Source organism: Exophiala spinifera (genome assembly GCF_000836115.1).
Source record: "Exophiala spinifera strain CBS 89968 unplaced genomic scaffold supercont1.1, whole genome shotgun sequence".
In the NCBI taxonomy this organism is placed as follows: Eukaryota; Fungi; Ascomycota; class Eurotiomycetes; order Chaetothyriales; family Herpotrichiellaceae; genus Exophiala; species Exophiala spinifera.
Window position 1 is genome coordinate 4,120,746 of NW_015622513.1, and position 27,931 is coordinate 4,148,676.

Consider the following 27,931-nt stretch of genomic DNA (forward strand, 5'->3'; position numbering starts at 1 on the left):
CCGCTTTTGCGTCGTTGTGTTAATGAAACCTCTGGCCCAATATACCAAGGAAACGAGACCCAGCAGTTTGGAAGAGAAACTGTTCCTCCTGGAACGACCGTTGGACCTATCATCACCCCGCCTCCCGTTCCGTACTGCGACGAAAATCACGGCTTCCCCTGCGCAACTTCCCCAGGATATCCGAACTCCTCAAGGCCGTACTGGCCTCCATCGAATCAATCTCTCACAGCCAATGCCACATCCAATGAAACCGCGCAGGTTACCTTTGGTCCGGAGCAGACTTCAACGCCTTCATCGGCGCCCTCCAATAACTCGGACTATACAGCAAGCACTTCAACTTCTTCTAGCGAAGATAGTGCGGCTACCATGGCTGTGAATGTTACGGAGACGGCAGGAGTTGGCTCTACTCGGCTACTATCTTTCTCTTCGACAGCTTTTGACTCGTCGTGCCACTTCCTTTCAGGCTCAAGCTGCTTGGGGCCCAACGCACCCTTGACAAGCGGTGAGGCTCCTCCCTGGGGCAACACTTCTCTCGTGACTTCAAGTTCATCGGCCAGTCACAGCGGCCGAGTCTTCACGGTCCTAACTATCGACTTCACACCTCCGCCTGAGTCGGTCGTAGCGACAGTATTTGTACCAGAGTCCTCAGAAGCCGCAAGCGAGACGTCGTCATCCCTCAATAATGCAACAGTCTCCTCGTCACTTTCGATAATGACGATCGTAACTATTGCGGTTGGCTCAAACACCGGTGCTGTACAGACGGCCTCATTGACCAGGGTTAGCTTCAGTCCCACGTCTTCGAGGGAGGTGGGCCCCCTCAACGGTAGCACTATATTGACTGTGTCACCACCCACGTCGTCCTCTACGAGTGCCGATTTCAATTCCTCTAGCACCTCATCTTCGTGGAACTCGACGTTGAGCTCGGAAGTCTCTGGCGCGTTGACGACTGGTCCAAGTGCTACGGGTGCAGGACCATCCTCGAACTCGTCGTCAAATGAGGCCATGACTAGCTCTTCCGCATTCTGGAGCAACAGTACAACGGCTTCTGTATCCAGCTTGACGACTGCTTCAGGTTGGCTGGATTGGAACATGACGGCAGGAATCCTTACTGCTTTATCACAATATAACATTTCGTTCCAAGCCACGGCCACGAGTGAGAATGGCTCAGTTTCTCTTGCTAGTCCTACCATAACGAGCTCTTCTTGGAACATCTCAGTTACAACGACCTTCCCTTCGACCACCAACAGTACAGGATTGAGTCCGGAGTCTAATTTCACGACATCGCCAACGTCGACTTTAAGAACCACGAAGTCCACTTTGGCCACAGAATCTCCAGCCATCACTGCTAGCTCAAATAACAGTACGACCTCCTGGTCGAGCGCAGCTGGTTCAACATCCCTGAGTCCGAACGCCTCGACCATTTGTGACACCAACGCCACAGTGGCATTCTGCGCTAGCAGTAACGCTCCGTGGCTCGCCTCAGAGACTGCGGCGCCGACCATCACCACGAATTCCACCAACGGCACGGGCTGGAGCATGACATCAATGGAAGCAACCACGTTTACGACCTCATTCGTGTCAGCCAGCGGTAGCGGTAGCGGAGATAGTGGGGTAAACAGTACCTCGGCGACCTGGCACCCCTTGGTTCAGCCTCATCGAGCCGAGGGAAGGCCCCGTCGGCGATGGGTTAAGAGGGAAGAACAGAGAAGACGCGAGAACAACGGCCCGCAAGGTGACGACGCAGATGGTCACCATGATGGTGATCCTGGGCAGAGGAAACGAGAGGGCACGTCTTGGGTAAGTCTACCGCTTGAAGTTCTGAACAGTTTGTGTGATTGTGTGTTTGCTAAATTTCTTTATGCTAGGTGAGGGCTCAGATGGAGAGGATGTTCCTTGTCCTCTGATTCGGTGGCGAGTACTTTCCCGACGTGAAGATTGCATGGGAATGGAGATGATGGCTGTGATGATAATGGAGTGGGTTGGGTATTTTTCCAGATTGAGATGTTTGCAGTATGGCTCCCAATGACGCTCCCAATGACGCTCCCAATGACACGGCTTTGTTGTCAGAGGGCTGCTTGAGTCACTCCTAGTTGATCCTTCTTCTTTTTCTTCCTTTCCCTCCAGCAGCGGAGGACTTAATATGATACACCAATTCCACGTGATTTGTCTTGATTCAAACGCACTGAACATGCCTATGCGGTCGCTAGTGATTGTTTCTGCGATGTCGCATTCTAAATTGATTATGAAGAGTGATTCCCTGGATACCGGTTGTTCCCGTCTTTCTCCTCGTTTCCATGCATGGCATCCATGATACACGTAGGGTTTGTCAAAGCGGCTGCTAGAAAGACTAAACCATTTTTGAAGTATTCTTTCATCTCAGATTACAGATTGAGATGCTGATCTTTGAAATGTCCATTGTCGACCTGAGTCTGGAGATGTTTCTGTCTCGGTAGGTAGGCCGTACGTCTCTGATTCTGCAAGCGTTGTGGTGGAACGAGACACGTAGCTGTAGCTGGCGCGCCAGATAAAATATTTGCTGAGAATCTGCTCGCAAAGACGGTATTTTGGGTGTCGCACTGTCCCGAGAATACTGTCTATCCATCCAAGCGCACTGGGCTCGGCGGAAGGGCTCGGACATCAGACCAGCAGCTAACTAGACAAAGGACATGGACAAGTCGTCGTCGATAGGTGTCAGAGGGGCACTACTAATGCCTGAAGTTGCAGGGCTGGCGGCCTCTTTAGGATCGAAAGCTTCTCGTCGCGAGAAGGACTTTTGCGCCCATTCAGAGAGCGACGCCGCTGGGCCTCCGACTATTGCCACAGACTGTAGCTCATTGTCTTTGCCCAGGACGGTGCCTTGATAGCGCGATTCCTCACCAGTCTTGCTGTGCTTCTTTTTCAGCGCTGCATCACAGGTTAGTTCACTTGCGCGTCACACACTCTCGGCGGGATGTTGACACAACTGCAAACTGACCTGTGAGATAGTCTTCCTTGTCATCAAGACCAGCCGCGATTTCCTCGACGTTGGCATCGTCTCCGAATCCCGCAATCCTCCTGATCTCCTTGTTGACGGGTCCTTGGGCCCAATTTACGAATCCCTGGACGCCGCGAAGGTCTTCGAACGGGATCCTCACACCATCGACCTCCACGTCCTCCTTCAGTCCTTCCTCGACCGTGCTCATCTGCGGAGTTAGAGCGCCCGCTTGACTTAGCGCGAGCCTCACGTCCTGGACCGTGGCGACAAACGTATTGTGCGTATTGAAGGCGTTTTGAGCGGTTGACGTGCTCAGAAGTAACAGGTACCTCGCTGCAAGGTCGGTGAGCGTGTCTATCACGGCCGGTTTGGCGTATCCAAAGCCCGCTGCCCTCAGGATTTGAATCACCGCTGGCCGCAACAGCGCCGTGTGCAAATCCGCCGAAGTCATCCTGCTTGTCTTCGCTGAAAGATCGGTTCAGGAGGAGTAAAAGAGACACATTGTAAAAGTACCCGGATACCCAAATTGCAAAAAACCAGAGCTTACGCGTACATTTCCTTCACCTGGTCGTCGGTCGTCGCGATGGCCGGTCGCAAAAAACAACAACGTAAACCCGTGGCTGCGCAGTTCCCCCGGCTTCGACCCGTCGAGATCTTGAAGAATGGAAAGATAGAACCACTGGAAGAAACGCCAGCAACTTCTTTCTTGACTTTGAAACTCGACCCTACGAAGTTGGCGCGATTTCCAGCTGCTTCCAAGGTGTTTAATCCATGCGCCGTCAAGGTTGAGAAGAATGACAACAATCCATCGGGCCACGATGAAGATCAGAATGTGACACCCGCCGCCGAGGAATCCGCCTGGACCAGCGACCCCACCATTAACGCCGCCGATGAGTCTGCCGGGGATGGAGAGGGCAAATCTAGGCGCACTAACGTTAGGCGCGCCAGGCTACGACACCCGCCGCCTTATGAGCAGCATCTGGAGCCAGCAAAGTCCACGCTCGTGCCTCCCGGAGAGCGCAAGCGTCTGCGCGAACGTGTATCGTCCACACCAGCCAAAAAGGTGAAAATCAATCCAGTTGTCGAAGTCGTGTCCTTCGATCCGACCGCAGAGCTGAATGGGTCTCGGCTTGCACCTGGCGCCATCGATCATGACCCTGACTGCCTGATTTCGCACTCGCCATCCAGCTTTCTTCGACTCTACGACGCCGACCAGGCCACCGAAGCCAGCGACGTTGCCAGCGACATCACCAACGACACCGACATGTCTGAGGCCCCCGAGAAGAGCGGCCAACGTCCGCAGCTCAAACTGAAGCTGAGCAAGCCCCAACTTCCGCACGCAGGATCTCAACCGCCAGTGCAAACACCGGCACCGACGAGTGCCATTCGTACACCCTCCATCAAACTCAAACTCGGCGGACCATCAGCTGGTTCTGCAAATGCTCCCAAGCCTTCACCTTCAGACACAGTCATCGTCTCTACCCCAGCCTCTTCATCACAAAAGAAACGGAAGCGAGTGAGCAAAGCCGCTGATTCGGAAGATGAATCAACTGCACAGCCGACCAAGCCCAGACCAGCGCCCATACCGAAACTCACTCTCAAAACACCCTCCGTTCCTGCTGGCCCAGCAAAGCCCGCGACGGCAACGACAGTCAAGTTAAAAGCGAAAGGAAAAATCCCGAAACGACCTATCGGCGTTGGATATGATTCAGAACTCGACGAGAAAGAGAATGACCCTATGATACACGAGGGATTCATTCTTCGTATGCAGCCGGGACCTGACTGCGACTATCTTCGCAAGGCTATTGAGGAGGGAACAGTACATCTACCCAGGTCCAAAGGCGGTGCCGATGTCAAGATGAGAATGCTGGATACGCTTGGTAGGAGAGGTATTATGATTATTAGAGGCAATCAGTATGCTATTACCATGGTGGACTTGCCGTGTATCATCGAGGGCATGAAGTCATGGGACAAGAAGGGGTGGATCAAGAGCATTGATGTCTGCCAAATGTTGTTGGTGTTGGGACGTTGCAATACCGATGAAGAGGCGAGGAATTATCCCCTCCCCGAAGATGTCGATCCCAAGAATTATCAATATGCCCACGGTATTACCGCCCCGATGAAATGGGTGAGAAAGAGACGATTCGCAAGAACGAAGAGGACCAGAGTCGACGATATCGAGTCGGTGGAGCGGCGTGTCAAGGCACTGCTCGAGGCCGACAAGGCTGCGAAATCGGTGCGATATCAGCTTCTTGACCATGATCCTCGCCTCGACGAAGAGCGATACAGCTCCGGGCTGGGAGAAGATGAGGACGCCGAAGCTGAAGAGGACGAGGAACCCGACGACTACTTCGCACCACAAAATGGCCACCACACCGCTGTTTTCGACACGCCAATGCTTACCGAGACACCGGTTGAAGATATCGGACAAGATGAGGTCGACGAGTTCGAGCGTATGTTCGCGGACGACGACGCTCCAGAACCAGAAACGTCTGCACAGGCCCAAAGCACCCTACACCCTCCTGAAGCCGGTGACTCGTCGTTCCCGGTTACAAGCACCTCGGCATCTCCTTCAGCTACGGTGGCACACACGCCAGCGTCTGCCGTCGACCAATCATCTGATAGCGATGATGACGAAGGTGGTGATGAAGACGGAGATCTTGACGATGCCGACAAGGAGGGCGATGACAACCTACAGCAGGTCAAGGATCGGATTGAAGACATGCAGCAGAAGATCGCCGAACAGACTGAGCTACTTAAGAAGACTCAGAACGCAATCTTGAAGAAGAAGCTGGCACGTAAGATTCAAGATCTCAAGGACGACGTGGCCATGATGAAGAAGAACGCCGGTCTCGGCGGAGACGAGGATGATGACTGAATTTTGCATCGCGAGGCATGGGAACAAAAGTTGGCGCCATAACGGTGTGACTTGGAGTTGGTTTCACTTACGCATTGGGGTTTCAGGGAGTTCGCACGACGTGACTCGGACGGCGAGAACCACAATTGATATTCTTACGGGAGAGCTTGCAGTTATCAGTTTATGTCCACTGTAAAACACATTATTGCACGAAAAGATGACACCATCAAGCACCGGCGTTGTTATTGGATTGTACCAGAGACCGATTACGGATGGTAGGTTCTTGAATCGACGGCCCTCGATGAATCAGAGGTCTCAATTCAATGTATTGTAGTATTGAAGCTCTTATTGTTTCCTTACGGCGTGATATGAAGCTCACACCACACGTGAGCCTGATAACAGTTGCAATTCTACGACGTGTCCCTGATATTGTGCCAGCAGGCGGAGGCGGCGGCGGCAAGAGCGCCACGAGAAGCGTGCCGACCGACTTCGATGTAGTGCGACGATTGGGAGTGACTATGACACATTGTACTGTGAAGGAACGGCCTCGGTGAGAGAGAGCTATTGGTCACTTCTAGAGCGACAACCCCATCTGCAGACGAGGACGACCGGATTCCAAGACAACTTTGAGGGTTAACGACATCGGCAACTCGTCTGGTGTGATCCGAGGATTCGACCTTGGACAGTCCACGCATATCTGAGACTGTGGAGTGGGAAAGCCTTGCCACAAACCAAAGCCAAAAACATCCCATCCTCTTCATTCCTCCTATTATTCGCAGGGGGAGAGAGTCCCGCAGTTCTTCAATTAGCCTTTCAAAACACCAGGCCTATTTGTTCAGAGAAATATGATTTACGCCTTGTGACAATTTGCGAGGAACGACGCCGCCGGCCGGCATGAATACGAAGGCGATACGAACCTTCGCGTCCAGCCGCTTGTAGTATGCCTGGAACGTACAGTACATTTCCCCTTTGTGATTGGGGAAAGACTACTCACTCCTCCTCCTCCTCCTCCTCCTCCTCCTCCTCCTCCCAGGACCCCCTCCACCAGTATACATGACTACATGGGACCCGGGATTTCTATTTGATTTGTCCTTGAGCATGAAAGAAACCCCCGTCTTTTGAGTTACAAGAGGGCAGATAGCACGTACCGAGATCAAACCGACCCCCGGTCGAACAGCGTCCAGAGTTTCAACCCGCCTGGTTGGCGTCCAGGAAACGACGACACCCGCTTCAAGGAAACCCCCCACCGAGCTCGGCCTCAAAAGACAACCACACACAGAGTTATTGCCATCCGTTTTGAGAGAGAGAGCTCGCATTCATCCGTCCGGAGAGACATGGCATCAGAAAAACTCAACGACGTAGCCACCGTTTTCCAGAATCTCCATCGTCCTGGTAAACCGGTCGTCCTGGCCAACGTGTACGATGGCGCTTCGGCCTCGGTCGTCGCACCGCTCGCATCGTGCGCGGCCTTGGCTACGGCTTCATACGCCGTCGCGAAGGCCGCTGGGACCGAGGACGACGAGCTGACTCTCGAGCAGAACCTGAGGGCCGTCCGGGTCGTGGCCAAGGTCGCGGCGCGGCACGACAAACCGCTCTCGGCGGACCTGCAAGACGGCTACGGAGACAGACTGGCCGAAGCCGTCACGTCGATCGTGCAGGCGGGGGTCGTTGGCATCAACCTCGAGGACTGTGACAAGGACGCACAGCAGATGTACCCCGTCGACGTCGCCGTGGAACGCATCACGCTCGCCTTGAAGACCGCCAGAGATCTCGGCGTCCCCAATTTCGTGGTCAACGCCCGCTGCGACACGCTGGTCCGCGGCGGGGGCGTGGACGAGGTCATCGCACGGGGAAAGAGGTACTTGGACGCCGGAGCCACCACCGTCTTTGTGTGGGGAGGCGGCCGGCGCGGTGTGAGTCGAGCCGAGGTGGAGAGAATGGTCCAAGAGTTCGACGGCCGACTGAGTGTGTCGTACCTGTTCTTCCACGGGCTGAGTGTCAAGGAGTTGGCGGAGATTGGCGTCGCCAGAATCAGTGTTGGCCCGAAAATTCAGGCGTTTGCCATGAAGGAGTTTGCAAAGAGAGCAGAGGAGTTGCTTGACCAAGGCAGATGATGAGGCTTAACTTGGTTTTTTTTATGGTTACCCGGTATGTGTATATAGACGTGTATACATACGTGCATACATACATATGTAGGTTAGGGAGCGGTGTCAAACTCGGAGTTTTCCAACTTGGTACTTCACCTCCATAGCCTGGATGGCCCTTCAAGCACGGCAAGAATCATCAAGCTTTCTTCAACTCTGGTGTCTCGCCTAGCAACAGCAACGTCGCTCCTTCAGGATACCTCGAGCCAGTAATGACACAGTCGTCACAGGCCTTTCGCACGGCCCTGATCTCGTCGTCGGTCAGCTTCACCGACAGGGCGGCTAGGTTCTCCTCTGCGCGGTCGACACTCTTTGTGCCGAACAACGGATGCACGCCGTCCCACTGCGCCAGGAGGAACGCCAGGACAAGCTGGCTCGGCGTGACGCCTTTGCTGCGCGCGATCTCCTCGATCTTCCGGACCAGCTCGAAGTTCTTGTCAAAGTTCTCGGGCTGGAAGCGCGGGAGCATCTTGCGCCAGTCGCCTGCGACGTCGGCTGGGGACTTGATGGCGCCGGTCAGGAAGCCGCGGCCGAGAGGCGAGTAGGCGACGACGGCGATGCCTAGTTCCTTGCAAGTGTCGAGGATCGAGGGTGGTCCCGCTCCGGGCCCGGAGATGGTTTCAATGTCGAGCGCCCACGGCGAGTACTCGATCTGTAGGGCCGTGATGGGGTGGACGGCATGTGCTCGGCGTATGGTCGACGCCGTCACCTCGGACAGGCCGATGTATTTGATTTTGCCTTGACTGTTTCGGCACAAAGAAGGAATTAGCTTCATTGTTGACGGACATAAACAAATATCTTTTTTTTTCCAAGTTCGAGCTCTTTTGCTCTTTGGATTATCACGACCCCACGGGACATCCCTTTCTTCTTATCGTGACTTACTTCTTGAGCTCGACCATGGCCTTGACCGTCTCTTCAATCGGCGTCTTGCCGTCGACGCGGTGACAGTAGTACAGATCGATGTAGTCGGTCTTCAACCGCTCGAGGGACCGCGCACACGCCTCTTTGACGTACGCCGGGTCGCTGTTGAGGGCCCGCGTGGTGATGGTCCCCGTGAAGCCAAACTTTGTCGTGAGGAAGACGTCCTTTCGCTTCTCCGGGTTCGCCGTGATCCATTTGCCGACCAGATCCTCCGAGTCGCCGTAGATGTCGGCGTTGTCCCAGTGTCGGGCCCCAATGGCGTACAGGGCGTCGAGGAACGCGAGGCGCGATGGGTCGTCGCCGCCGGGCCCGTACGCGCCTCCGAGGGACATCATGCCGACGGCCATGGCTGGGACGATCGGTCCATCGGTGCCGAGTGGCTTGGTGGGCAACGGCGTTGGGAGAGAGGCGGTGGACATCTTTTTGGCGGTTGTCTCGTCGTCCGTACGGAGTAGTGAGGATGGCTTATAGTAGAGAGAGGGGATCTGATGAATAGAGAGACCATCGGGGGCCAGGTCCTTTTTATATCTACCTGTACCCGTGCTGTACGTACTTGGAGGTTTGTTCTTGGTGCCATCGTATCACTCCGGTCGGAGGTCGTAGACGGTCCGCTCCCAGAGGTCGCGATTCCAAGCGGAGGAGCATGGTCCGCGGGCGGCGTTCTGGAGATAAAGTAAAATCCGGCGAGCTCGTGCAGGAAAGAAGATCTGAAGAGGCGTAGAAAGTAGTTAGACAGCGAGCACCAGCAGGAGGTGAACGGGAGAAATGAGGTCGGTGGTCCAGCACGCTGCGGAACAGACCAATGGTAGGATGTATGTAGTCCTGAGAACCGGGATCGGGAATAGAGGGTGCCACTCCCCTATCCGGACGACGACGGTCGAAATGATTCAACGGAGCGAACGGAGCGATAATTATCCCGCGGGACTATTGTTGAGTACGGGGGATCAGAGGGACTCAATGGCTATCCTTTTGATACTACTTGTAGCTTGTACTGGACCTACATTTTTCCCCACGGGGACGAAGACAGTGCACGGTTTCTAATTCAAGGGCACTCACTGTACGAGTACCTGGAAACAGAACACGGTGTGGCATTCGGTTCCGTCCTTGGCTTTGCCCTCTGTGCCATGGCCCATGCATGGCCCATCTGGACTTATGTAGGAGTCAGTTGACCTCCTCTCCCTCCCACGCGTTCCCTCCACGGCCCATACGGGAGGAAGAGGAGGGCGCGGGGGAGGGAATCTGCCTCGCCTTTGTTCGTATCCGGCATCAATCATTTTTCCTCTTCCTTTATCGATGACCTATTTTGAGAACACCCCTGATAGTCGACACCCCTCACTGCCTCACTGCCTCACTGCCTCGCGATCAGAGTCACCATGATGGGGGACTAAAGTGGTCAAAAGCAGGAATCGATAATTAGACCTACCTACCCACCTTATATTTCCTGGGCCAACACAAATGTATATGTACAGGTAGATAACATCAATACTGTACTATCACGCCCCATCGATACGGTCCATCCTCATACCATCTGATTTCATTACCACTTACTGTCCCTCGTCCACCTATCTACGCAACCTTATCTTCGAGAACATCTTTTCTTCGTAGACAGTCAATCAACGCTGACAACGACAACATCACCACCACCAAAACCACCCAAAGACAAAAAAAAACAATCAACACTCAACAATCGACAAAGTGTCCGGTACACTTACACGCTTATAAATACGCAAAAACACCTCCCTGTATCCATCGGCCACTCCCACAATGTGTTTCCGCGACCACATCCCCGACCCGACCCAACAACCCATCCGCATCACTCAGTCCCCCGAGGCGTCCCACGACAGCGAACTCAAAAGCCACGGCGACAGCGCGCGCCACGTCCCCCCTCATAGACACCACAGCACCGCGAGCACCAACACCAAAACCGCCGCCGCCGCCAAAAACGACCATCACCGATCCCAATCCCAATCCCAATCCCAATCCCAGTCCGGGCGATCCCTCTCAACGACGTCCGATCACCACAACTACAACGACAATACTACCTCGCACACCAAAAGTGCAAAGGAACTACGCAGACTCAAGGCCAAAGATCCCAACGTCATCGACAAGATGAACATGTACCCGCCTCGAGCGATGATCGTAGGAGGTTTCTGAACGGCTATTTCTTTTTCTTTTTTTCTCTCTCTCTCTCTCTCTCTCCACTTCATTGCGATTTTCCTCGCTTTTTCCATACGACGAGTATTACACTATTGATTGGTCTTCGACGTTTTTACCGACCTATCCACCTACCTTGGGTATTTTACGACTTGTTTACGAATGCTTCCTGGCGTTGGGATCTCGACGGGGTATGTATTTCCCACTCCTAGGTCTCCAGTACCTACCTTGGTATAGATAGGGTTATATCGAAAAAACTCAATTACCATGTCTGTGCCTTCCTTAGTCATATACATATTCAATTCGGCTCTTTGATTCTCTTCCCAAAGCAAGTCGCAATTCGTAGAAATTCGAGGAATTGCAATTTCGTATTCAGTTTCTACTAACCAGACCCGCCTTTAGAGCAGACAAATCTACCACCCCACCGATCTGTCTCTGCTGGTTGAGACCAGCTCGTCTTCTTGACAATTGTAGCACCACTTATATCTTTGTCCCAATACCAGCTTACATGCCGTCGTCGTATACCTTAGTCGGCCATAAGTCGTAATTGCGTCATTCGTGTATGTACCAAAAACTCCAGTACGAGGAGGCCGAGAGTCTTGACCCAAACGTAAATCCACCCAGGATGCCCAAGTAATGAGACTTAACATCTATGCCCCCGGCATATAGCTCATGGCCAGCGCCAAACGCCAAACACTGAAAGAACCTCACCACCATACCATGTGTAGAGTACAGCCCACCGAATCCATGGAAATTTTCTATTCGACCCCGCACAACACAAAGTAGATACTCACCCGCCTTTCGAATCTGGCTTCGCCGTGCTACTACTCCAATCGCTTAGATGCCTTCGATCGGCCGTCAAGCCTCCAAAGTCGACTCGATTTCTCCTCGGTGAGTCCTCTCCAGAGCTTGCCACCGTCAACGGTAGCACCTCTACAACAGGTGATATGTCAGCCGTCTCAAGCAGAGACTGAACTGCTGCAGCTGTGGTGGTGTCCGGATGTGCAAGATCAATAGTTGCCGCCAGCCCTGGAGGAGGCCCTGGAATCTCAGGCATGGTATAAGTTTCGTCGTCCACTGCAATCTCCGAACAGTCGTTTTCAACTTGAGAGGGATCTAAATCCTGCGTGTGATTTAATAAAGAGACATTCTCCTCGGTCAAAGCCATGCGAGAGAAACTGTCCCCAATAGCCGGAGAATGTGGTGTTCCGTTTGGCAGCTCCTTGTTGTTCAGCACAACTCGAGGGGTGATATTGGCTGGGCTGCGACCAAGCTCAGTCGCAAAAAGTAGCTTAGCATCGCGGAGAGATCGAGCTTTGTCCTCTGCGTCGGCTCGCCGTCGCGTACGGTCACCTTCACTCTCGCCACCTGGGATTTCGCTTTCTAGAATGACCCTCGAGATACTAGACCTGCGTGCCCGGGCAACATCCGCTGTGTTAGCCGATGCAGCTTCCACTGCCTCAGGTTGCGGGATACATTGCGCAAAGAGCTCCATGGCAATAATATCGTGTTCAGAGCATGTCGACGAATGGTCTGTAGATGCTCCTGTGAATACCGGTTTCGTAGAGCCCACACGATTTTCAGACGGGCGAGTTTGATTGTCGCCATTAGCACGACCTGATAATATCCATTTAATTATAGTCTTCTCCAATGCTGATCGTTTGACAGGTTTTGCCATGTAATCATCCATACCAGCCCGTTCACATTTTTCCCTATCACCTTGAATGGCTGAGGCTGTCATTGCCACAATGGGAATGCGACCGATGGCTGGTATGGTAGTGAAAGGAGCATGGCGTCTAAGCAGGTGTGTGGCATGATACCCGTCCAGAACAGGCATTTGAACGTCCATGAAGATCAGCGACGGAATTGGGTAATCCTCCGCCTGCTCAGGAGTCAGGTTGGGAGACGTGGCTTTCAAAAGGTACTCGAGAGCCTCCTTTCCATTCCAGACTGCACTCGCAGAAAAATTGAGAGCTCTGATAAATCTGAGAGCAATCTGTTGATTCACCGGGTTATCTGCGCCGGGTTAGTACAAGTTGAACGGAGGGGTGAGATGCAAAGGAAGAAAAACGTACCCTCCACTATCAAGATATGAAACTTCCTCCTGTCGATATCCTCAGTGGATTCTTCCGCTATTCCAGGATCAGTCCCAGAGCGTGCATGAGCCGAAAGGCTCAAAGGTAACTTCATCTTTGTCGCTGATGAGGCATGGCTCAAAGCACGACTTTCATCTCTCGAAGATCCTGTTAAGGATAGCGATAATTCTGACTGCAACCTTTCTGGGATGAGAGCGACGTCAAGCAGATCCGTGGACGAGTTGGCGCTGTATTCCACCTTTTTAAAGGGAATAGTGAACGTGGCCTTTGTGCCTGCGTCCAGATTCGAGTCCAATGTGATCTTTCCGTGCATAAGCTCGACTAGGTTCTTGCATATAGTCAAACCGAGGCCGGTTCCCCCAAAACGTCTCGCTGTGCTCGAATCTGCTTGGCTGAAGGGTTTGAACAGTCTTTTCTTAACTTCTTCTTCAATGCCAATACCACTGTCTTCGACGCAGAACTCGACAGTGGCAGTGTCTGCAGTTTCGTCGATGATGTGCGTGCTCATTTTGACGTACCCGTCGGATGTGAACTTGATGCTATTGGTCAACAGGTTCATGAGGATCTGCCGTATTCGACCTGGATCTCCAAGCAAAACGAGGCGTTCTTCTGGCCCAAGATCGATGTCGCTACTAAAATCTAAACCCTTTCGCCTGGCAGCATAAGATAGCATCTTGGTAACGTCTTGAAGAACAACGCTCAAGCTGAATCGCACTTCTTCAACATCCAGCCTGCCGGATTCGATCTTGGAGAAATCGAGGATGTCATTGATTACAGTCAGCAGCGAGTTGGCAGATCGCTGGATGTTTTGAGCAAACTCGCTCTGTTCTTCGTCCAACGTGGTATCAAGTAGCAACTCCGACATTCCGAGAACGCCGGCAATCGGAGTGCGGATTTCATGAGACATATTGGCCAGGAAGCTACTTTTCATTTTACTCGCTTCCTTTGCGGCGGCCTCGTTGGCGAGTAGATTGATGTTTTCTAACTCTTTCCGTCTCAGTTGCGTAACCTCTGACCCAATGCCAATGACTCCCGAGATAGTGTTCTCCCCCCGGCCTTCACCAGATCCCTTGAGTGGGATTAGTTTCGAGCGGAACCATCGTGATCTGAGCTCGGTTTCACAAATCTCGAGGTCGGATCTGCCTCTCAGAATTCGTCGTATCGCCTCTCGAAACTCAGTGATCGAATTCTGGTTGACATAGCGACGGAATGCCTGGTCAATGGGCTTTCCCACAATCTCGGATGCTCCGTCGTGACCGGTCATGAAATCTCCTTCCCAAAATGTGACAGTCTCACGATGATCGACAATCCATACACTCATCTGTGAGTGTCTAAGGACATCTACCAAGTTTTGTCGAGCTTCTTGTTGAGCCACCTTGGCGTCGATGATGTCCTGAATGTCTGTCAAGCTACCGAACCATTTGACAATTAGACCAGTGGTGTGATCGCGTAGAGGTAGAGCGTTCCCGAGCATCCATCTCCATTCACCATCCTTTTTTCTGCAACGATACTGGACCTCGAATTTCTGACCCGTCTCAAGAGAATTCTTCCAGAGTCGGAAAGCCTCCACCTTGTCGTCTGGGTGGAAAGGAGCATGCCAATCAAAGCCTTCGGTGTCGGCCTTCTGGAGGCCAGTATAATCGTACCATCTTTTTGAGAAGTAGTCATTGTACCCGTCTGGCCTGGTTGTCCAGCAAATAACCGGCAACATATCACATATGAGGCGAAACCAGTCTTCCTGCTCTGCAGCCTGAGAAGCAAGTTTGTCGGTGTAAGAGGTGACGTCTTTGAAAGCTATTAATCCAGCTAGGAATTCCCCGGTGCTTTCGTCAAACACTGGATGACCACTTACGTCAAAAATAGACTTCTTCTCAGTACGTTTGTTGATCATCCCGATTTGCCAATTGGTGAAGGGTAACTGTGAGCGGCAGAGAGCGATGATTGGGTTGTTGTTCTCCGAGAGCTCATGCGAGAAATCGGGCGACCAAGGTCTAAATCTGGAAAGAAAATCGTAGGAATCATCAGAAGTCGGGTCGGCGTCAATGCTTAACAATCGGCGCGCAGCCAAATTGGGGATAACAACGCTTTCATCCTTCCACATGGCGACCAAGGGCATCTCCACGGCATTTAGCATAGCATTCTTCATTTTGAGAACCTTCTGGAAGTCAGTTAGAGCCGAGGATGGATCACACTGAGCCAGGGTAGTATTTGGTGGAAAGGTCATGCCAGTGCTTGAGTTCTCGGATGGAGTGTTCGCATTCGAAGAGGGGCCAGATGCAGATGAAGTCGGGGTCTGGGACTGAGAGGATTGCGATGATTCTGCTGAGTTGGAAGAAGGCTTGCGATGTACAGATTGTGCCTGAGCATGGAGTTTGTTGTGATGATGATGACGGTGAGAGGAGGGTAGGCTAGTGAAAGTCATGGTAAAGAACTGTTGTCCTTCCAGACTCCAGATACTGATTATCATCCGACAACTTGCACGGACGGCCTGTCTTCGACCTTGAGCGGTCTTGTCTGGATGACGACGGTGATGCTGCGCGCTCTTAGGAGAAGACATGGTAACATCAACCACAGTGTCTGGCCTCTTCTTGGTTCTGCTGCGGAGAGGGGGTTGTGCCCTTCGAGCATCTGGGGAACCGGTAGGAGCATCGGCTCTACTTGGAAGGCCGGGGAGGAGCTCTCCGGGAGAGCTGTTTTGTCTACTTGTCGCTTCGAAACCGTCCGCCAAATTGTCGAGGAATTTTTCCCAACTGACCCAAATCGGAATGCCTTCTGAGACCATGTCTATTCCAATTTGCGACAGAGTCTGACCACGAAGGATATCAGTCACGTTGGTATCCCCGCCATCCTGTTCTACTCCCAGCAATCGGCCTGCGGCCGAGTTTGCAAGAATAACCGTCTTCAAAGAGGAGAGAACGAGTAGAGGAGTGGGGAGGGTAGAGAGCGCAGCAAGAGCTACCTCAGTTGACTGCGGCAGTTGAGATACCTCGATGTGAGACTCATCTGTGTCAACCCCGCGGCCTTTCTGTGTGGCGGTTCCGTCAAAAACTCTTGTCGTGGTTGTGTCACCATCTAATGTCTGTAACGGGCCTTCTTTGCCGTGTGAATCCCACGGGACTTGTGTAGCGCCCCCATGATCTCGACCGACCATGACCGAGGGACGAGGATGTCGAGAGGTATCGGTCGACCGCTGGATGCGTAGTGAAAGGACACGGAACTCGGTGTCAATCAGGAGTGCGACGCGTCGGAAGGGCCATCAAGAGAGTCCCTGCTAACTATGATACTGCGCAAGGCAAACGGCACAGCCATAGAGATGCGGTCGAGGACAGGGTTCTTTGGCGGTGATATTGAGTCGCTTCTCTAGGACATAAATCAAAATTATACAGTCGCGACTAATAATGCTGAGATAGGGAATGACGTCGAAGGGGAACAGTAGAAGAAGCTGAAAATGCCGACAACTCTGTAAGCCGGTACGAGTTGATGTGCAGGACGAGATGGAGTTGGGGAGACAGCAGAAGGAGCTGCACAGTACTCGTAACTGCGACGACAACTGCGACGGGTACTTTGACCACAGCCATTATTGTCGGACAAACCTAAACCTGCCTGGGGCAGGAAATCAGGAATCGCATCGAGAGATCGAGGAAGATCGTGTCTATGTACTCGAATTGAGTTCTGCCCACGTCAAAAGTCTATTTGACGAGTACGAAACTCGACGGTCATCGACTACAAAATTGACGTCTGCAAGACTTAGAATGTAATCAACAACTTGTGCTACTTTGCATGCCGATGCATCACCATCTGCTTCTCGGACTGATTCTCGCACTGATTCTGCGGCAACAGAGGGGAGGTTGAATCCGGTCTTTGAGCGTGGAGTAAAAGTTGGCTGCAACCCCATTTCACCATTGCGAAGAGGGACGATCGTCGATGGGAAATGCCATGCGCGAGACCAAAATGCCCATTGTGCGCGTATGCGATCTCCCGACAGCTGCCGGCGTGTCCAGACTCTAATTGGAGACTGTCCTGTCTTTGTCTGTAGCGGCGCCTTCAGCGTGGGTTGACACTTGTTGACAGAGTTCCAGACTCCTCGCTAGGCTCTCTAGGCGCCAGACGGCCACCAGGCCAAGCCTAATAAACCCCGACCAGCCCCAAACGTCGCCCACCAAGCCCACTAGGCTGGTGACCCTCCAGCCCTTGAATGGTCGGCCGGTTGGAGGGAGGGTACTTGTAATTTGCGCCTGCGATAATTTTGAACGGGAAAGCTACAGTAACTTACGTACTTTTTCCCTGGAGGAGGAGCTGACGACGATAATTCAATAGAATGGGCACATCTCTCTCGTGTCATGAATGACTTGAATTTGTATGAGTACAGAAAAGCTTCAAGGGGTCTGTCTAGCTGATGCCCAACAAGAATCGAGAGTCGTTCAGTCTATTAATATTGTACAGTCTATCGAGTCTAACAAGGCAGAGTCTATGCAAAATTATTCCAAGGAGTGGAATATACTCCGAACCTCCAGCAAAGCCAAACCAAGTGGGCTATCCATCAGTTGATCAATTCATTCATCAGTCGTTTCTTTGCACTGCAAAAAGTGCGCCTTTCTTTAGTCTCAGTTGTTTCCTTGTCCATCCTCAAGCTTGACTTCCTTCTCCCTCGACCCTTCCACCAACCCTTGATCTGTCTCGAGTCCAACGTTCAAATCGTAGGCCTTGACGAAAAGACTGGCGACCAGGCAGACGCCCGAGATGGCCGCGATCACGATGTACACCGTCCTCAGGCTGTCGGTGTACGCCGTCATGAGTTGCAACTTGCCCACTCCTTGCGGTGTTTTCTTGATGATCTCCACTAATGCAGCAGCATCCTTTGCTAGCTCCGAGGCTTGCGCAGCGTAAGCAGGGTATGCTTGCAACTTTTTCACCATCTGGTTCTGGAAAATCACACCTCCAATTGCAATTCCAAAGGTCTGCCCAAGGCTCCGAGCAAAGACGAACACGGCCACCGCGAACGCCATGTCCTGATTGGAGCTGGCAGCTTGAAGTTCAAATTGCAGGGCTGGAAACAAGATTCCGAGACCGAAGCCCGAAACAAGGTCAATGAAGATCCACTGTGGGATACTCGTATGGACCTTGAGTAAAGTAAGGAGACCCAGACCAAGTGTCGAGACGGTCCAGCCCAGCCAGATGGCCCAGCGATAGGATGCAAATCGGGTGATCAAGATACCAGTCACCACAGCCATCGGGGCAACGGTGAAGGTCGAAGGGAACAAAGCAACTCCCGAGATGACTGGCGAATAGTCTTTGACGGCTTCAAAGTACAATGGCATGTAATACAACAGACACCACAGGATCATGCCGTGAAGAGTGGTCGTGACGTATGCGATGTTTGTGGTGCGGTTGCGGAAGACTGAAAGCCTCAAAAGCGGCTCCGGGGCCAGGTAGGCCTCGTAGAAGCAGAAGCCAACCAAACCTGCAAGGCCAACAAGGAGAGGAACCAGAGTCCTCCATGACGACCAGGCATACATGACACCGCCCCAGGTAAGAGGTATGAGGAAGCTAGTCATGCTGCCAACGAAGATGACCGTTCCGATCCAGTCGACTCTGCGCAATTTGGCGGCGATACTCTGAGGGATGATGTTCAGTCTGAGAAACAAGGGAACCATAACAACACCAACGCCGATAAAAGGTAGGTTGATCCAAAAGATCCAGCGCCATTGTACCTGAACAAAGGCTCCGCCAATGATCGGACCCCCGACTGAACCGATGGACCACATGCCGGCCAGGATACCAGCCCACTGGCCCCGGTAACGCAGAGGGACGAGGTCAGTCACGACAATCTCGGACATTGTGATGATGCCACCGCCGCCGATGCCCTGGATCGATCTTCCAGTAAGCAGGAGTGCAAAGTCATTAGAGAGAGCAGCCATCATGACCCCGACGAAGAAGAAGGTGATGGAAACCATGATGACTGGCATTCTACCAAAAATGTGGCTGAAGGAGGCGAAAGTCGGCTGGAGCACGGTCGATGCTAGCAGAAAAGAGGTACCTGCCCAAAAGGCTTCGATGGCAGATCCATGCAGTTTTCTTGCAATGATGGGCAAGGCTACACTTATCGACGTGCCGTCCAGGGCGACCATGAGCGTCAAAACCGAAAGAGCTGCAAATGCGAGGACAAGTCGTATCGTCGGCTTGAATGCAGGTGCTTCTGCTGGCGGGCTTCCATCGTTTGGCTTTTCAGAAGATATAGATGCCGACGACGATGTGTTTTGGGATGTTGACATTTCTGGATCCGGAACCGCAGCCATCGTCGTAGGCTGCTCGGGTTGCACCCACGCACCGCTCGAAGGTGCCGAAGACATGACTTTCCAGAAAAGAAGAAAGCAGTCTCTCAGAGACGCGAACACAGTCGAGAGATTGTAGTGGTGGACGTAGTAGCAGCAGTAACAACGACCGAAGTAGTGGTTGTTGTTTGTTGTATTCGTGATATGGTTGAGGACTCTTTCACAATAGCTTGAGAAGTCACTGATAACTGGCGGTGGAAGCTCGAGTTGATCTGATTAGGAACTACCTACTGCGCTACTTTGCAAAGAACGGGGCCTTTCAGCTACATATACTCGATACCAGGCGTCAACTGACGCACGTTAGTTAGTCAATAACGTTTTGTGTTTCTATCGCTCCCGCTCCGTGCGAGAGGGATGGGACAAAATTCTTCCTGTGCTGTCGCCCTGGCCCAGCGGCGTAGCTGTGCTGTGCAGAGGTGGCTTCTGAGGCTGGATCTAACGGTCAAAAAGGGCGTCCCTTTGCGAACGATGATTGGGCCACTGCTCCCGTGGTGGATCGTCGGATCATGCCATTGTGCTCCAAACCCCCGGCGGGATGATAATCTTGCCGACTATGTCCAGCTCGCTCCCGGTTTCTCGTATTGGGCCAAGATTGTAAACACCGCGGGACAACATCTAGGTAGCCGGGCAGTGAAGATTTGTAACATGCTCGCCTTGTTGACGCAGCTTGTCTGTGCGAGGGCCGTTGCGTCTCTGCGAAAACGCTGGCGCCTGAACGTGACGGGTCGTGGGCAGAGGAAGAGTTAAGTCACGCGGCACGTCTGTTTCGCGTCTGCAAGGTTTTTGTTTCTCTTTACACCCTTCAACTCGTTGCAAGTGCTGTACGGGCAATGGTGGTTTCCGTGTAAACGTTGTACTTAAAATACCTGCGAGGTGTACAGTACTCAGGTGCCCTCAATTCTACGACTACGACGATGCAGACGAAATTCAAACTGCTGGACTGAAGTTTGGGCCTCGAAATATGGATCACGAATCTCAGTAGCTCAATCAGGCAGGTAGATGCCTCGTACGGAGTACCATACTTCGTATTCACGATTTGCTCTTCTCTATGCGACGGCTGAGATCTCAATTCTTCGTGTTCACATTGTCCAATAACGTACGTCTAGCAACCTTCCTCGTTTGCATGGCCTCATCTCTTAGCTACACTCCCTTTGTAGGTACTTGTTCTTAGGATGTATTTGACCTGAGAGAACAATCAAGCCAGACTTGAGGAAAAAGTACGACAAGCACCTCGCCTAGTCACAGCTACGTGCCATGGTACATATTTCGTGACCAACGAAGTTCAAATACGTCATTACCTGTCATCGAGCAGTGGCATCAAGGGATTAGAACAAGGGGCGCCTTTCCTACGTGAAATGCATGCTCATCCTTCAGCCTCCAAACCTGGTGGTAATTCGTTGGCAGCATAAGGCCGAAAGAAATATTGCCGACCGATTTGGAACAGTCAATACGACAAGCCGGAGGAACAGTTAGGCCGAATCTTGAATCACGTGATGGGTATATTCCTTTGCCAGGAGTTCCTACGAGCCAGCCTTATCCTTCGTGGGAAGTGTCAGTGTTAAAACCTCGGGGTCTGCAAATCAAGCTAGAGGGGGCCAGAGCCTCTCACTGCATCGATCCGACATGTCCTGAGCATACACGGCATCTGAGAATTCTGATCTCAAACTGACCGTTTCTGCAGAGGTTCATCGACTGTCGATGTGATACTCCAACACCTAGTCGGTCTTCGTTGATACAATGTCAACTGACGCATCCTGCTTTTCAAGATCACTCGACGGTCCTGAAGATGCGATATGGTCGTCTTGTGGGAAGGCGGGTGAACCGCTCAAGCCCGCTTTTGTTGCGAGCTGCGCCGCCGATCCACTGGTCTCTTGAATTGGCAGAGGAGACACATCTATGTTCGATTGGCCAGTTGTGCTCGATGATGCACCAGTGGCGCCTGCGGTGATCGGTGGGGGTACTATCTCCGGCTTCGTCACAGCATCTACAGCGTCCGCGGCGGTCTCTTTTGATCCGGGAAGCATTTTCTTCATATCTTGAACTGCAACCCACAAATCAGGATAATTCGCCGCAGCTTCAGCAAGGGCTTCGTCACTGGAACAAAGAATGTCAGAAAAGTTCAAATGACGGAAGAGCAAACTCACTATAAATTTAGGATGTTCTTGGCCTTTTCGAGTGCTTCCTCGGGACTTGTTGACTCTGAGATTTCGCGCGCCGTTTCGTCTGAAGTGGTGATTGTTAGTTGATGTGGACTATTCTGCCAACTTCCTCATTCAAACCCTTTTGTGAGCCCGCGTCGATCCAGAATGCATGATCGGCGAGTTGATCACAGATCCCACCGTTCGCTGCATGGATACCTCAGCACTTACCCATTTTGTTGCGCACCTTTCGCAGTGCTTGGCGGTATTGCCGGGCACGATTTGGCTGATTTCGGGATTTGAAGTACGTTAGGAACCCAGCAATCACCGTGCTTGCGGCTCCCAGATAGATCGTGGCAGTCTGTGATCCCCTGGTATGGGTAGCTCCCAAGGCTGTGATCGCCGCTCCAATGATGATTTGAGCCCACAACATTCCATTTGCAACCGATGCCACGAACCAGTACTGTACAGTGCTATTGAAGCCATGTGAGCGAGTCAAAGTGGTGTTTGAAGATGCGCAGGCGAACGCACTGCCATCGATAGTCTCGGCGAAGCCTTTGCTCGAACGAGGTCGTTCCGGTTTCTTCATCTGCGGCTCTGTGAGCTTCAGGTGTGGATGATCCTGCATCGTACATACCAATGCCCAGCGCGGCACAGTATTTCTTGTAAGACCGCAAATAATTCTCCGCTTCAGGATTCGATGACTGTTGTGGTTGCCCGCCACTGTCAATGTTCGTAGCAAGTTTACGAAGTGTCTCAGCCAACATCTTTGGGGGTTGTCGGCTAAGAAGAAATTTGTCCATTGTTGGGAAACCTATACCGGGGCCAGCGGACTGACTTCGAGTGTCTGTTGACCACCTATGTGAAGTTTGAGGTTTGCTGCATCATGCGAAGGAGGCTTCTTATGTCTCAAAGCCATCTCACCATGGGGCGCATAGCTATTTTATGTATGTAAGCAGCTGAAATGCACTTGCCTGATCAACACAACCCTTGTCCGAGTCCTGTCAGCTTCAATTGAGTGGCAGTCTCGCGTGACTATGCAATTTAGCGAGTGATCCTTGCAGGATCGAGTTCAGCTAGCGATGTTCAGCCTCACTTCTGTAACGAGATCGTAAATTCGTGTGACAAACAAAACATGTAACGTGTATTGCTGACATTAACGCGAGGACGACTGTATGTATCCTGAGTAGTAGAGTGCCCATAGTGGAGCAAGAGTACGTAGCAGGACTGTCGGCACCGTGGGCGAGAAGGAGGAGCTTGCTCGATGTTGAAGCAGCGTGATAAGACGAGGTGTTTATCTACGGGGCGCGACATTAGCTGTACAGTGGCTCCCTACGGTGATGAGAGAACCTTTAGGGGTCACTATGGGTGCTTTAAGCACTTGGACAGTCATGTCTAAGGCCAAATAGGCAAGATTTCTCTGTGGAGGCTACTAGGCTCACTAGGCTTATTTCAGGGCCCCGTAGTGATCCTGCTCCCCCGTAATCGACGTTTAGGTCCCCTAGTTAGTTGGTTTAATGTGCGTCATTGTGTCAACAAAGTAAGTTAACCGGTGAAAGTGATGGCAGTGTACGATTGCAATAAGAGGAACCACGTTCAGTCTCATGGCTGGACTTCTGCCTATCCAGTAAATCCGTCATCGAGCATTCAGCCTCGTGATAGATCTCTAACTCCAGTCGTCTACTGGTGGGCGCGAGACTGTACCATTTACAAGCCTCTTGTTCTCGTCCTCTGACACTTGCGCCGTGTTCCCACCAGGCAGGCACCCTTTGGGAACCTCTGCTCTCATGTTGTGAAACGCAGCCTAACTCGCGATCTGGATTTTCAAAGTTCCTCTAACATTCTAACCCTATCTCTATTGTTTCTTTCGCTCATGAACGCTCATTCTATGATATCTCAATTGCCAACCATTTTACGAACTTGTTCTCGCAGCCGCTGACACGATCGCTACAGCAAGCAGACATCAAGATGTCTAACCAAACCATCCTCAGAATCTCAAGAGTGAGGACATGACGAAAGCGAGGGATAACAACTGACAGTGATCAGGAAATCACCCAAATTCAACAGGGTAGTGATCTGTGTAAGTACCAAGTCCTTGGCTCGTCTCACTGTCCTTCAGAGGCTGACTATTTGCTCAGCGATAGCTGTTGCTTGCCAGGAGAGAGATGTTCGAACAGTCCATGCCCTCATAGTCGGTCCTCCAGGTACACCTTACCAGTATGGTTTCTTTGAATTCACAGTCGATTTCACACCCGAGTATCCAAGCAAGCCTCCCAAAGTCAATGCGAAGACCACAAATGGTGGCAGAACACGATTCAATCCCAATATTTATGCCGGTGGAAAAGTCTGTTTGTCTCTGCTGGGCACCTGGCACGGCGAGAAGCCGGGAGAAGAGTGGTCATCTGCACACGGATTGGAGTCGATCCTTTGGTCCATACAAAGCCTCTTATCCAACAACCCGTACGAAAATGAGCCAGGCTACGAGCATGCCAAAGGTAAGGAGGACCAGAGAATGAATGATCTGTATTGTGCAAAGGTAGGGCCAGGTGTTGAGTATAGCGAGCCTGAAATTTGACCTGTGGCTAGATCCGGCACGAAACCCTTCGCATCGCGGTGATTGCCAAATTGGAGGACGCTTTGAATATTCAACCAGACGGCAGCGTGCTCGACAAATACAACACCAACACCGAAGACCGACCCACCGCCGACGATGCGACCGACGAAGCGACCGACGATGACGAGTCGGTGCGGGCAATAGTGACTCCACGATTCGAGCCGTACAAAGATTTGTACAAGCGGCGCTTCATGTGGTATTTCGAACACTACATGGCCACGGTCGTCAAGCATGGTCCTGAACACAAAGATGGTTCGGACTTCTCCAAGATGCCTTTCGAGGGAGGCGGCAACACAATGGATGGAAAGTTCAACTATCCGGCTCTAGGCAAGAGATTGCTACGCATACAAGAAGTGATTACAGACGAAACCAAGCAGTGGGCTATTGACGGCATGGCACTCAAACGTCGAGAGTCTCACAAAGCTGGTACTATCCAACGTCAATTCGAACAGGTGTCGGATTATCTGACGAGAAAGGACTGCCACAACGTCAGCGTTGAAATGGAGAATAACAATCCCTATGTCTGGGTCCTCACGTACTTCGGCAAACCGGGCACAGATCTTGATGGTGGAATCTTCAAAATCCGAATGGCTATTAGTCCGCGGTTTCCTGAAGAACAACCACGTGCCAGATGCGAGACACCCATCTATCACCACAGAGTGTCCAAACATGGCACAGTGTGCTATTTCCCGAAGATAATTGATGATTTGAGGAACCACGTCTACGCAATCATAGAGTCCCTGGAAGAAGAGAGTCCTCCCTATGATCCTCGAACCATTGTTCATCCGGAGGCTGCAGCACTGCTGTTCGGTACCGAAGACGAGAAGAAAACCTACTTCCGACAGCTTAGAAGATCGGCTCAGCGCACAACCGAAGAGGGTGGCTAAGAGGTCTTTGACAAGGGTATGGCCCCGAGCCACATCATACCAGCGACACCGAAGGTGATTGTTTCGAAGGGCGGATCTCATGTTTGTCTTTGAGCAAGGCGTTATGGCAGCGACAAAGCCACCACTCTATCGAGCCGCGAAAGCGGCATTTATGGGCATGGTGCCGATCCAACAGTGTACGGTAGCAAGCATCGATGGGGTTTATTATTCTCTAGGCATTCAGCAACAATAGCGCACCAAGTCAGTGTAGATAGTGGCTGACAACGAATATTAAGATTTTCAGTTCAGATATGAGGTCTTCTTATCCGAGCTGACACTTGTGCTCCTGACCTAGGCTTGATGTGCGGCAACGACCGCCCGTCATTCTCTGTAAAGACAAGGCACCGAGTATAGTCCTCGCTATGCTCCTCGTTCTGGGCCCGAGACTGATGGGGCGCTTCTCCTACGGAGAGGACAAGAGTTGATTGCTCAATCCGCCCTTCGCTACAGCAATGACCTTTCTGTCTGGCTAGTGAGGCTGGTGGTGGGCACGCCACAAGAACGTGGACAGTTCCGGGACCGACGGGGCGTGGCAGTGGCCAACAAGTTTCAGGGGATGGCGGTACAATAGCCTCGTAGATGGTCCACTTTAACTTTCTCCAGATCGACCTACTGTGCCGCGCCGAAGAAACAACATCGAACTGCGACTTGGGCATTTAGACGAACTTCTCTGCACTCAGACGCGGATTTTTTAAAGATGACAGAAGTAAGGGACGCCCGGTCTTATGGCACCATCCTAGTCGTTGGAGGCTGCGGCTTTCTTGGGTCTAGAGTGGTCGACCAGTTGCTCAACTTCCCCTCAGAGCAGCAGCAACCCAACGCTGTGGCCTCAAGCGAGCCAGCGTCATCCGCCAATGGCGCAGTTTCGAGCAAAGCTGCGAACGGCGCAGCCTTAGATCCTACAAGCCCTGTGTTCCCCTTTCCCAGCCTAGGGTCGCGATATCCTCGAACGTCCTCCTCGACGAAAGTCCATGCGCTCGACCTCCGATGCACCCAACACATTTTCCCCGGCTGCACGTATCATGAAGGGGACATCACGTCGGCCGAGAAGCTGCTGGAGGTCTTTCGTAAAGTAAAGCCGGACGTCGTGATCAACACTGCCAGTCCGTCATGGGAGGCGCCGGCGGATATCCTGCGCAAGGTGAACATTGACGGCACGCGCACGCTCCTCGAGGTTGCCGGGGGCAAGCACGGCGACTGGTCCGGTGGGAAAGGGGGGTGCAAGGTGTTCGTGCACACGTCCAGCGCCAGCGTCGTGCACGATGGTGATTCGGACCTGATCAATGCCGACGAGCGGTATCCCCTCGTCTGCCCGAACCCGCGCGAATACTACTCTGAGACCAAAGTGCACGCGGAGCGACTGGCGCTCGCGGCCAACGACACGGAAGAGTACGGCCACATGCTCACCTGCGCCGTTAGGCCCGCGGGGATAGTGGGCGAGGGCGACCGCGCCGGCTTCAGCGGAGGCATTCTGAACACGGCCAAGGGCGCTCCGAGCTGGCAGCTGCACATCCAGCTGGGCGAGGGGTTCAATCTGTTCGACAACACCTACGTGCACAATGTCGTCCACGGGCTCTTGTGTGCCGCCACGGCGCTGTTGCAGACGCATCAGAGACGGCAAAAAGGGGGCGCCATGGCGCTGGACTACGAGCGGGTCGATGGAGAGGCGTTCAACCTCACGAACGACAGCCCGGCTTACTTCTGGGACGCCACGAGGTTTCTGTACACCGGGTACGGCAGGGACATCCGTATGGAAAAGGTCTGGACCATCCCGACCGGGTTGGCGAGCTTCGTAGGCGGCGCCGCCGAGCTGTTCAACTACCTCTCGGGTCGCAAGGGCAAGTTGAACAGGCAGACTGTCAAGTATACTGTGATCCATCGATACTACAGCTGCGAGAAGCTAAAGGCACGAACGGGATACATACCTCTCGTGCCCATTGATGAAGGGCTTGCAAGAGCGGTTTGGGAGTTCAAGGAAGGGGAGAGGATGGAGCGAGAGAAGAAGGGACAGTGAGCACCTTCTTTTTCCTCTCTCATTCACTCCATCAGCTTCCGCCGGAAGTGAACACCACTTGTCCCGTGGGTTCTGGTGTGGTCAGACTCAGGCGAATGATTTCAGAGAGAGCTTGGGCCATTTGCAATTGCACAGCTTTACGAGAATTTGAGTCGAGAGTGCGCGAGCTTCGTTGTATTGAGTCTCATCTCTTCTCAGCAATTACATTGTCGAAATATGCTGGCGTCGCGAAGGCTGTTTGGGTGCTGCCCCATGAGAGATATCGAGGTCAAGGTCGAGAGAGAAATTGCGTGGACTTCGCAGTCAGACCGCACCGAAGCTTTACAAAGAATCACAGCAGGGCATTCCGGGATCAGGCGGTGACCTACTGGGGGGAATAGGTATCGAATGCTCAGACGGCTTCTCGGAAAACCCACTGTTTCTTATCACAGCATAGACTGGCAGGCCGCATGTTCGGAAATGCACACTCCAGAATCTCGCTCGCCATCTGATAGATGGTTAATAGATTGTTAGGGGGGGAGAGTCTGAATTAGTCTCGTAATACTCCGTACCATGTATGGGATTGAAAACAAAGAGGTAACATCAGCACTAGCCATCGTGTCAGTTCTGGCGCTGGATATGCAGGTCATGCAGCGTGAATTGGGGGGAAAAAGATTCCATCCCTCAGGCGCCCTGTCCATACTCGCTTAATACCCGACCACCCTTAGGCATGGGTACGGAGCAACAGCGTTACTGTATGAAATGGTAAATCTCGCGACTGG

At 52.5% G+C, this 27,931-nt stretch overlaps 11 protein-coding genes across 11 annotated transcripts; 6 read left to right on the forward strand and 5 right to left on the reverse strand.

Annotated features, from left to right (window-relative positions):
* Positions 1 to 366: 366 nt before the first annotated feature.
* On the forward strand, positions 367 to 1,904 carry PV08_01509 (uncharacterized protein; the record flags this gene model as incomplete). Its single annotated transcript, XM_016375870.1, has 2 exons — positions 367 to 1,797; positions 1,866 to 1,904. 2 exons carry the CDS (start codon positions 367 to 369, stop codon positions 1,902 to 1,904), a joined length of 1,470 nt encoding a protein of 489 aa, XP_016241146.1.
* Positions 1,905 to 2,653: 749 nt separating this feature from the next.
* On the reverse strand, positions 2,654 to 3,425 carry PV08_01510 (uncharacterized protein; the record flags this gene model as incomplete). Its single annotated transcript, XM_016375871.1, has 2 exons — positions 2,654 to 2,904; positions 2,975 to 3,425. 2 exons carry the CDS (start codon positions 3,423 to 3,425, stop codon positions 2,654 to 2,656), a joined length of 702 nt encoding a protein of 233 aa, XP_016241147.1.
* Positions 3,426 to 3,557: 132 nt separating this feature from the next.
* Positions 3,558 to 5,852, forward strand: PV08_01511 (uncharacterized protein; the record flags this gene model as incomplete). The annotated part of the gene is made up of 1 exon (XM_016375872.1): positions 3,558 to 5,852. The coding sequence occupies one exon, from the start codon at positions 3,558 to 3,560 to the stop codon at positions 5,850 to 5,852; it is 2,295 nt and encodes a 764-aa protein (XP_016241148.1).
* Positions 5,853 to 7,165: 1,313 nt separating this feature from the next.
* PV08_01512 (uncharacterized protein) lies at positions 7,166 to 7,945 on the forward strand (the record flags this gene model as incomplete). Its single annotated transcript, XM_016375873.1, has 1 exon — positions 7,166 to 7,945. The coding sequence occupies one exon, from the start codon at positions 7,166 to 7,168 to the stop codon at positions 7,943 to 7,945; it is 780 nt and encodes a 259-aa protein (XP_016241149.1).
* Positions 7,946 to 8,114: 169 nt separating this feature from the next.
* On the reverse strand, positions 8,115 to 9,315 carry PV08_01513 (uncharacterized protein; the record flags this gene model as incomplete). The annotated part of the gene is made up of 2 exons (XM_016375874.1): positions 8,115 to 8,718; positions 8,858 to 9,315. The coding sequence occupies 2 exons, from the start codon at positions 9,313 to 9,315 to the stop codon at positions 8,115 to 8,117; spliced, it is 1,062 nt and encodes a 353-aa protein (XP_016241150.1).
* Positions 9,316 to 10,660: 1,345 nt separating this feature from the next.
* Positions 10,661 to 11,050, forward strand: PV08_01514 (uncharacterized protein; the record flags this gene model as incomplete). Its single annotated transcript, XM_016375875.1, has 1 exon — positions 10,661 to 11,050. One exon carries the CDS (start codon positions 10,661 to 10,663, stop codon positions 11,048 to 11,050), a length of 390 nt encoding a protein of 129 aa, XP_016241151.1.
* Positions 11,051 to 11,840: 790 nt separating this feature from the next.
* On the reverse strand, positions 11,841 to 16,297 carry PV08_01515 (uncharacterized protein; the record flags this gene model as incomplete). The annotated part of the gene is made up of 2 exons (XM_016375876.1): positions 11,841 to 13,066; positions 13,126 to 16,297. 2 exons carry the CDS (start codon positions 16,295 to 16,297, stop codon positions 11,841 to 11,843), a joined length of 4,398 nt encoding a protein of 1,465 aa, XP_016241152.1.
* A 1,453-nt stretch (positions 16,298 to 17,750) lies between these two features.
* Positions 17,751 to 19,496, reverse strand: PV08_01516 (uncharacterized protein; the record flags this gene model as incomplete). The annotated part of the gene is made up of 1 exon (XM_016375877.1): positions 17,751 to 19,496. The coding sequence occupies one exon, from the start codon at positions 19,494 to 19,496 to the stop codon at positions 17,751 to 17,753; it is 1,746 nt and encodes a 581-aa protein (XP_016241153.1).
* A 1,697-nt stretch (positions 19,497 to 21,193) lies between these two features.
* On the reverse strand, positions 21,194 to 22,419 carry PV08_01517 (uncharacterized protein; the record flags this gene model as incomplete). Its single annotated transcript, XM_016375878.1, has 5 exons — positions 21,194 to 21,572; positions 21,623 to 21,701; positions 21,848 to 22,089; positions 22,148 to 22,205; positions 22,254 to 22,419. 5 exons carry the CDS (start codon positions 22,417 to 22,419, stop codon positions 21,194 to 21,196), a joined length of 924 nt encoding a protein of 307 aa, XP_016241154.1.
* Positions 22,420 to 23,584: 1,165 nt separating this feature from the next.
* On the forward strand, positions 23,585 to 25,117 carry PV08_01518 (uncharacterized protein; the record flags this gene model as incomplete). The annotated part of the gene is made up of 4 exons (XM_016375879.1): positions 23,585 to 23,617; positions 23,663 to 23,696; positions 23,755 to 24,152; positions 24,203 to 25,117. The coding sequence occupies 4 exons, from the start codon at positions 23,585 to 23,587 to the stop codon at positions 25,115 to 25,117; spliced, it is 1,380 nt and encodes a 459-aa protein (XP_016241155.1).
* A 736-nt stretch (positions 25,118 to 25,853) lies between these two features.
* On the forward strand, positions 25,854 to 27,170 carry PV08_01519 (uncharacterized protein; the record flags this gene model as incomplete). The annotated part of the gene is made up of 1 exon (XM_016375880.1): positions 25,854 to 27,170. One exon carries the CDS (start codon positions 25,854 to 25,856, stop codon positions 27,168 to 27,170), a length of 1,317 nt encoding a protein of 438 aa, XP_016241156.1.
* Positions 27,171 to 27,931: the final 761 nt, after the last annotated feature.